General features: G+C 39.8%; 1 protein-coding gene across 2 annotated transcripts in view; it reads left to right on the top strand.

The window, feature by feature from the left end:
- prpf40a (PRP40 pre-mRNA processing factor 40 homolog A) overlaps positions 1–8,187 on the top strand; it is a 45,872-nt gene that overhangs the window by 9,347 nt on the left and 28,338 nt on the right. For both annotated transcript variants that reach the window (XM_048598576.1, XM_048598575.1), the window contains 3 exons: positions 4,514–4,720; positions 5,057–5,168; positions 6,110–6,174. In XM_048598576.1, coding sequence (XP_048454533.1) covers positions 4,514–4,720; positions 5,057–5,168; positions 6,110–6,174 — 384 coding nt within the window. The remainder of the gene's footprint in view (positions 1–4,513; positions 4,721–5,056; positions 5,169–6,109; positions 6,175–8,187) is intronic.

Genomic DNA, 8,187 nt, shown 5'->3' with positions numbered 1-8,187 from the left:
AATTCAAGTTGCTTCTTTCAATTCAAGTTGCTTCTTTCAATTCAAGTTGCTTTTGTCAATTCAAGTAAAGTCTCATTTTTATTATTTTCACTAAAAGAAAAGACAGCTAACATTTTCCGCAAGCAGTCCAAATGGTAATTAGATAAAGTTAGGTGATCAGAAAGAGTAAGTAGTAATTTTCAAAGTCTTGCTGACAATTTTTCAGGAACCTAGTATAATGGGAAAAAAATGTAGTTATCAAATGTGACATTGTGAGCACTCCCAAAAAGCAGTGTGGGCCTCCCTACACCTTAAGGACTGCAGTGGTTTGAGAAGGTAGCTCACCACAACCTTCTCTGTAGCCAGTAACATTCACACCCTATGAATGGAAAAATCAATTTTTGTGTTGAACATAGAAGATCAGTCACAATCATAGTGAGTGGCACAGTATGTGCTAGGTCTTTATAGCCTGCTCCTGTTCTTATTTCTTATATTCTTAATGTTTTCAAAACGCCTTTAAGCTACAAATGAGCTATAAATGTAATATTTGTTGATTTGTAAAGTGAAATTGCGATCAAATTGCGGGAGATATGCCCACAAATGTCTTCAATGTAAATGAGAAGACCCTTATGTAACTTGATTTGCCTAAGTACAAGCTTTCATATCTTCAGTCCTTAATGTCCTGACCTTGTGTCGTTAAAAGGCATTGAAAAATGTTGGGAGTTGGATCTGGAAAATTTGGTAATCCGTTTCTGTTTACTGTGCTGTCGTTGGGCGAGTATGATATAGTTTGCCATGTTGTCAGTGCAGTTGAGTGTGTTTTGCATTTTTTTTTGAGCTCCAGTGCAAAACCTAGAGTGCCTCCGCTGCCTTTTGTGGTTTCAGCTAAGGAAACTGGTGGGTGAGCAGGCATGCATTCATCAGACCCTTTGGGGTTCTTGAGCTCCCCAACTGAAGAACATACTGATGAGCCAGTTGTAGATGCAGTTAGTTCTGTTGTGCAGAGTACGGTGTAATTCACCTTGATATAATTTCTATGTCGACCTCCTGCATGCAATTGAAAAGAGCCTTGTCATCTGTTGGTTGGCCTCACCATTCTCCTCCTTTGCGTACTTATAACATGTTTGTGTCTATTATGGTGGGTGCAGTTGTTTCCATCTTACACACCACCTTGGTTATGAATATGGCCTCCAGAGCATTTGTGTTGTATTGCTGCTTATCCGTGGCATAGATGACCTAAGAGATCAACTGCCATTGGTAGCGGGATCTAGGTTCCTAATAAACCCTGAATCACTGGCTGGAGCTTTGCGTGGTGTTGGAAGACAAGAATGTCAACTTTTTCTTTTGCTCAATGGTCATGGTGCAACAGGAAATTTTCTGTAGTATAATCTTCATTTTTTGCATTGGTATTTTTTTTCTCTCACTTTCTTGATCCACACCTGAAAAAATGCTGGAGCTGATCTTGTAAGCTTCTTTCAAAATAGTGTCTTGACTGTTGCATAGCAATGTGGCTTCTTGGAAGTTCTACCATAAGAAGTGAAAGCTTTTTGGTGCCACCTGCATAGGTCCAGATCATTAGCAGTGACACAATCTTCCATCATTTCCACCTTTTAAAGATCAGTGTATGATCTGACAAAAAAAGTGGTAAAGCTGTCCGGTTTCATCGATGTTTTAATAAAATTTCTCGTTGTTTACTCGCTCAGCGCACAGAGATCGTTTTGCAGCTAATCATGTGTCATTACTGCTGTAACTGCTGCATCCTCACCACTAACCATGCTTAAGACAATTCCATGCCTTGAATCAATCCAGTCATCCATTGCTACAGGTTAGCTCCTTGTGGCCCAGCCCAGCATGGCAACTCCAATTTCTGCAGGATTGCCTTGGAGCTGGAAGCATTCTGTTTAACTTTCCTTAAAACACATTCACAGAGCTCTTTCAACATTGGGATAGCCAGCCAGTCTCATCTTCTGCCTTACCTGAGAGAATGCCAGTTTGTCAGACTGTTCCAAGATGTGTCAGTGTTCTGACAATGGGTCACAAATCCCAGTGTTAACTTCTTCTTTTTGCTGTTGACAGATGCTCCTAGACCTGCTAAGTTTCTCCAGCACTTTGTTTTTGTGTGTTTCAGATCTCCAGCATCCATGATTTAGTGTTCCAAGATGTTTGCCTTATATTCAAAATGTTTGAAAAACTTAAGGTGGAATCTCCCAAACCTTTTATCTGCTTTGTGCCACAGTTTTCCACTTGCTTTATTAATTTCTCTTTCTCTCCATTCAGCAGCATTTTTAACTTTCTCATAGGGTTAGTCGTGCTTGAATGTACTTTCACATGATGATCTTGAAATCAAATGATGGCTTGTCCAGAGATCCATGATTTGGTGTTTTTGTTTTGTCCCCTCCCTCTGCTTCCAGTATAGTCATAATACCACCCCAAACAACCAACCAGAGCAATGTACTGATAATCAAGCTCAACTATGCCAGTTGTACCAGTGTTGTAAATGTGTTGAGTCTTCAATCATCAGAATGGTCAGTTGTTTCTCCCTTGCTCTATTTTCTAAGAATAAAAGAGACTTTCACCAGGCTGCTTTAGTGACCTCCATATAACATACCTTAGCATTCAGACATAGTCTGGAATTAGAATTGTAAACTATAAACTCAAACACTGATACACTGAGCACAACACAAAAGGATAATAGTCTCTGCAGAGAGGAGTTTTTTTTTCGTAAAGGCCATTAGTAGGGAAAATGTTCCCCAACAGACCACGGGTTGGAAAAACAAAGGAGAGAATATGATGGCTTCTCACGAGTCCACTGGGTTTCCTGTTGATGAAAGGTAATTGATGTTGGCCCAAACCAATAGCTGATCCTCAGTTTGGATCGGAACCAAGATGGATACGAGTCTCTGGAAAGTGGCCACGATTCCACTTTTTCAGGGCCTATAAGATAATCAAAAACAGGTTTTCCAGCTAATAAGAGCCATAAATCCCATATTTTACCAGCTTAAAAACCTTTATTCAAAGTCACGTCACTTTCTATTAACTGTAGGTAAAATTCCATCTGTTGATTTCATTTTCCAACAAGTCACAAAGTAAACCCTTTTTAATCTAAAACATGACCGAGCAACTCAAGAACATAAGAACTAGGAGCAGGAGTAGGCCGTCTGGCCCTGCGAGCCTGCTCCGCCATTCAATAAGATCATGGCTGATCTTTTCGTGGACTCAGATCCACTTACCTGCGTTCTCACCGTATCCCTTAATTCCTTTATTGTTCAAAAAAAATCTACTTTTTTTTTAGAAACGTTTACTGAAGTGGCGTCAACTACTTCACTGGGCAAGGAATTCCATAGATTAACAACCCTCTGGGTGAAGAAGTTCCTTCTCAATTCAGTCCTAAATCTGCTCCCTCTAATCTTGAGGCTATGCCCTCTTGTCCTAGCTTCACCTGCCAGTGGAAACATCCTCTCTACTTCTATCTTATCTATTCCTTTCATAATTTTATATGTTTCTTTCAGATCCCTCCTCAATCTTCTGAATTCCAATGAATATAATCCCAATCTACTCCGTCTCTCCTCATAAGCCAACCCCCTCAACTCCGGAATCAACCTCGTGAACCTCCTTTGCACCCCCTCCAGTGCCAATACATCTTTTCTCAAGTAAGGAGACCAAAACTGCACACAGTACTCCAGGTGTGGCCTCACCAGCACCTTGTACAGCTGCAAGATAACCTCTCTGCTTTTAATTCCAATCCCTTTAGCAAAGAAGGACAAAATTCCATTTGCCTTCCTAATTACTTGTTGTACCTGCAGACCTACCTTCTATGATTCATACACAAGGACACCCAGGTCCCTCTGCATAGCAGCATGCTGCAACTTTTTACCATTTAAGTAATAATCCTTTTTACTGTTACTCCTACCAAAATGTATAACTTCACATTTATTTACATTGTATTCCATCATTACATTGTAACTCCACATCTTCCCATTTGTGTCTCAGTCCATAAATACAGATATGTATTCCAACAGTGATTTTATGACAAGCTTGCAAAAGTTCCAGACTGATGATATTGGATTTGCTGAACTTTGGCTTATCATGGCTGTCATTGTATTGAATTTGCCATCCAGTCAGCGGGAATGACTGACAACTTTGGCACGGCTGGAATCTCTCAGTATCCGCTTTTGATTCATTGTGATTCTGCTGTAATACTACAATGCATTTAATTCTGTGCTACCATACTAGGCAGTCATTCAGACTCAGAATGTCTCAGGAATTGAGTTAGGGATTTTAGTTAGGGATAATTGAATGCTGAAATTTGATGTATTTTTGGTTTGTCCACTTGTATATGACTATGAGTCAGTACATGGCAGCTTTAGCAATGAAAGGAAGTTATTTGAAAGTATTTTGTCATTAAAAGTTCTGTAATTGTAAAGCATCAGCTTTCAGCAACAATTCAGTAATTGAATTGATCTGTAAAAGGTGCACAAAATCAAAACGTATATTTATTTCATGGATTTTAATCTACATTTCACAATTTGAACAGTGTTAAGGAAGCTTCTCTGTCCACTGTGTCAACTTCTGTTCAAGAGGCAACAACGACCACCCCAGTGGAGGTTACTGAGAATGAAATTACAACCACTGAAGATCATGAAAAGGAACAAACAACAGCTGTTGAGCAGTCTGAACCCGAACCTGTAGAGATCATTTCTCAGCCAGTAGAAGAAGTAACAAAGCAAGAGATCCAAGAAAAGTATGTTTTAATTTGCTCCACATGACAAAAATGTAGCTGAATTGTCTAACATTTTTAGTGAATTGTTTTAAAAACATGATTGAAATCAAAAATCTTTATATTTATGCTCCAAGTTAACTTTCCATTTAATTTTTTGAATTCATTCATACGCCTGATGTTATCTCAATGGCTGGTTTGATTTCTATTTTTAATATAAAGCTTTTTTGTTCAGTTTATAAATATTAATGTGAAATGTTTAATAAAAATAATTATTTGAGATAATTCCACCATGCTTCAAAAATTATTAACAACTAATCTGAGTGTTTTGTTTCAATTTCTTTTAACTTTTTCTCATAGTGATATTCCAAAAAAGGAGGAGGAAGTGAAAAAAGAACCAGTGAGGAAGACCTATACCTGGAACACAAAAGAGGAGGCAAAACATGCATTTAAAGAGCTACTGAAGGAAAAGGTATTTACTGAGAAATGGAAATTTGATCACTTTATTGCATATTAGATTTCTGCAACATTTCCAAATTTTTAGAAAATAAAGCAGAGATTTCCCAAAGATCTACAAATATTTCACGTATTTATGCAATTTTCTTCTGAAAGTTATCACTAAATCTGCTTCCACTACCTTTGCAAACAGTGCATTCTGATCAGAACTTGCAATATTTAAAAAAAACTCATCATTTCCTGTCCACTCCACAAGTTTCTTTGTCAGTTATCTTAGATGTGTTTCCTTTGATTCCCAACCCAACACACTGAAGAGGATAATACACCATGAGTAAGAATACAGAATACTAGCTTAGAGGAAGTATAAGTGATTTGCTGTCACATCTGGAAGGAGTATTTGGGGCCCTGGTACCAGAGAAGGAGAGCAGATAGCAGGAGTGATGCATTTCCTGTCAGAAAATGGGACACATCAGTCAAGGTTTCTGATATTCCTCATGGTTATGAGAAAGTTCAGCTGAACAAATAGGAGGACATGTTAGAATTTAAACAACATACAATTGAGAATAAAAAAACCTGGAGCAAGCAGTTAAGATGTGAGAGAAGCAGGGTATGAAATGTACAATATATTCAGCTGTGACAGAGGGTTTGTAGGTTTTTTCTCATTCAGTCGTTCATCGAATGTGGACGTTGCTGACCAGGCACTTGAATCTGAGGATGTGGCTAGGATTCGCTTCATGGATGGCCTAAAACTGGATGAATAGATTCTGTTGTTTGTGTTGTTTTTTTCCAATTTGTAATTATACCATAGCAAGCAGTTGGGAGAGGGTAAGATTATAGGCTAAAAGTAATGTCTTTGGTAGGAACTAAATTTTTATTCCAATTGAACTTGTTTTTGGTCAGACTTGCCACTTGGGGAAAGAATTTGCGTTTAATCCTGCATGTTATCTGTTACTTTAGGGTGTCCAGTCAAATGCCTCATGGGAACAAGCAATGAAAATGATTATAAATGATCCTAGGTATAGGTAAGTTTCAAGACTTTTCTGTTTAATCTTTTGTGACCCTTTGCTCAACATAAACCTTAAGGAATTATCTACCTTTGTTTTAAAAAAGAATGTAACTAAATGAAAGCAAAGCTATATCGCTCTTGCAGTGGAAATTTTTTTAAAAAGCTCAACAAAAAGATGTCAAGAGAAAATAATATGGACATAACTTTGAACTCCTGAGATCTCTGTCCTGTGCTACCTGCAATGCACTAATGATTTTGATATAGTTATGCGCGCACAGATCCTGCTTGCAAGGGGGTTAAAATTGACATTTCTGCATTTTGCTCAGTTGGAGGTCCTGCTAGCATAAATTGTCTTTCTGCACTGATTGATTATTGTACAGTGTAGGACTTTAGAGGCCTCAGACATGGAAGAAAATCTTTGTTTTGCATGGAGTTTTGTTCCCCACCTGGATGCAGTCAGTATGTTCTAGGGTTTTATAGCTTCCAAGAACAAACTCTGGAAAAAGCTATGCATTACCTGTACCAGCTGGTATATATTTGTTGCTTTTCTCCCATATCTGGTCTTTTTCCAGCTAATAGAGGTCAATGCACTCCAAATATTACCAATGACCCTTAATGTCCGAATGATATTGCTGTTGGGCTGCGTTCTCCAGTGTGTATATTCAGTAGTCTCTGTTCTAGGTCTGCAATAATTAAGAGCTGTAATGTGTTCTTTGGTTACCCAAAATGCTGTCAGCCTGTGCAATGAGGCAGCTGGATGGTTGCAGAATTTGCTGCACTGATGCACCTTCCGTTCCATATACCTGTCTGCAGCTGCTGGTCTGCCCGAGACATTTTGATGAAATCCCTGATTGCCATTGCCACTGGGTCCCCTCCGGTTTGGGGCTTAGTGGGTGCCTAGTCTTCATCAGTCCTCCGAATGTCACTGCCCCAAGCTTCTGGGAGGGGCAGGTGTTTCTCCACAGGAATCATGGGGAGGTTACTGGAACCTTTCAGACAAAAAAGAGTGGCTATGCCACAGCCAGTGATTAGAAATAGTGTGCAATGATTAAGAGTGACTGTGGGGTTAATGTCATAGTTGCTATGGAACAAACTTGGTACTTGCTCATTTGGTGGACTTGGATGTTTTGGTGCTCTTTTATGAGGGCTAGGATTCTCTTCTCGTAGTGGGGGAGGACACTTCTCCACCTGTATGACTCTGCTCAGATATGGTCTGTCTTCTCCTGTGTGAGAAAAAGACAGACAATGAGTGAGGTGACACTGGGTGGCACAGCTGTTCTTGGTGCATGTGGGGGAAAGTTGATGAGGTGTACTGAAGGACTTAGGAGGCAGTACAGAGGGCATGCAGGGTTATTGGCGTGTGAGGTTGGGTAGGAGGAAGCCAGTCTGGGAAGGTGTTGCATGAAAGCGGCAGGGCATGAGACCTGGTGGGAGATAGATGCAGTAGCAGCAATGGAATAAGTGTGAGGTGGTGGGGAGAAGAGTGTGTCCCTTAGCTGGTGGAGTGGATAGGTAACTTTCTACATTGCTGGCATTCCTCTATGCCCTGGAGATGGCACAAACTCATGGCAACCTCAGACCAGGCTTGCAAGGCCTAATGATGTAACATCCTCCTCTCTTCATCCAAGAAGAGGACTCACCCAATCCACCAGAATTCTGTCCCTGTCAGAGAATTGCACTGTCATCTTTCCACTTCTTAGACATGTTCAAACTTTGTCCTTGATTGAGCAGGTAAATTTCAGAATTCCACGGTTCATCTAGGTGCACAACGGGTTTTTAAGGATGGCATGGCTGCAAGGGTTCCTGCTGTTAGAACAGTTATCTGCTGAGTGGCAAGTTTTGTTTCTGATTGATTTCTGCTGATCTTTGCTGCTTTTATGGGAACTCTTGTGGTTTCTAGAGTTTTTCAGATTTTCCAAAGACTGCAGGGTGTCATTTAACAGGAGCTGAAGAACTTTGACCTGACTTCAAGGATTCTGCACAAACTACTACTTCTTAGACATAGGTGTCATCATTGACACTCTATAAC

The sequence above is a fragment of the Rhincodon typus genome, chromosome 7 (genome assembly GCF_021869965.1).
Source record: "Rhincodon typus isolate 14 chromosome 7, sRhiTyp1.1, whole genome shotgun sequence".
In the NCBI taxonomy this organism is placed as follows: Eukaryota; Metazoa; Chordata; class Chondrichthyes; order Orectolobiformes; family Rhincodontidae; genus Rhincodon; species Rhincodon typus.
Note: the sequence above shows the minus strand (reverse complement) of the source record. Positions and strands in the feature narration are given on the sequence as shown.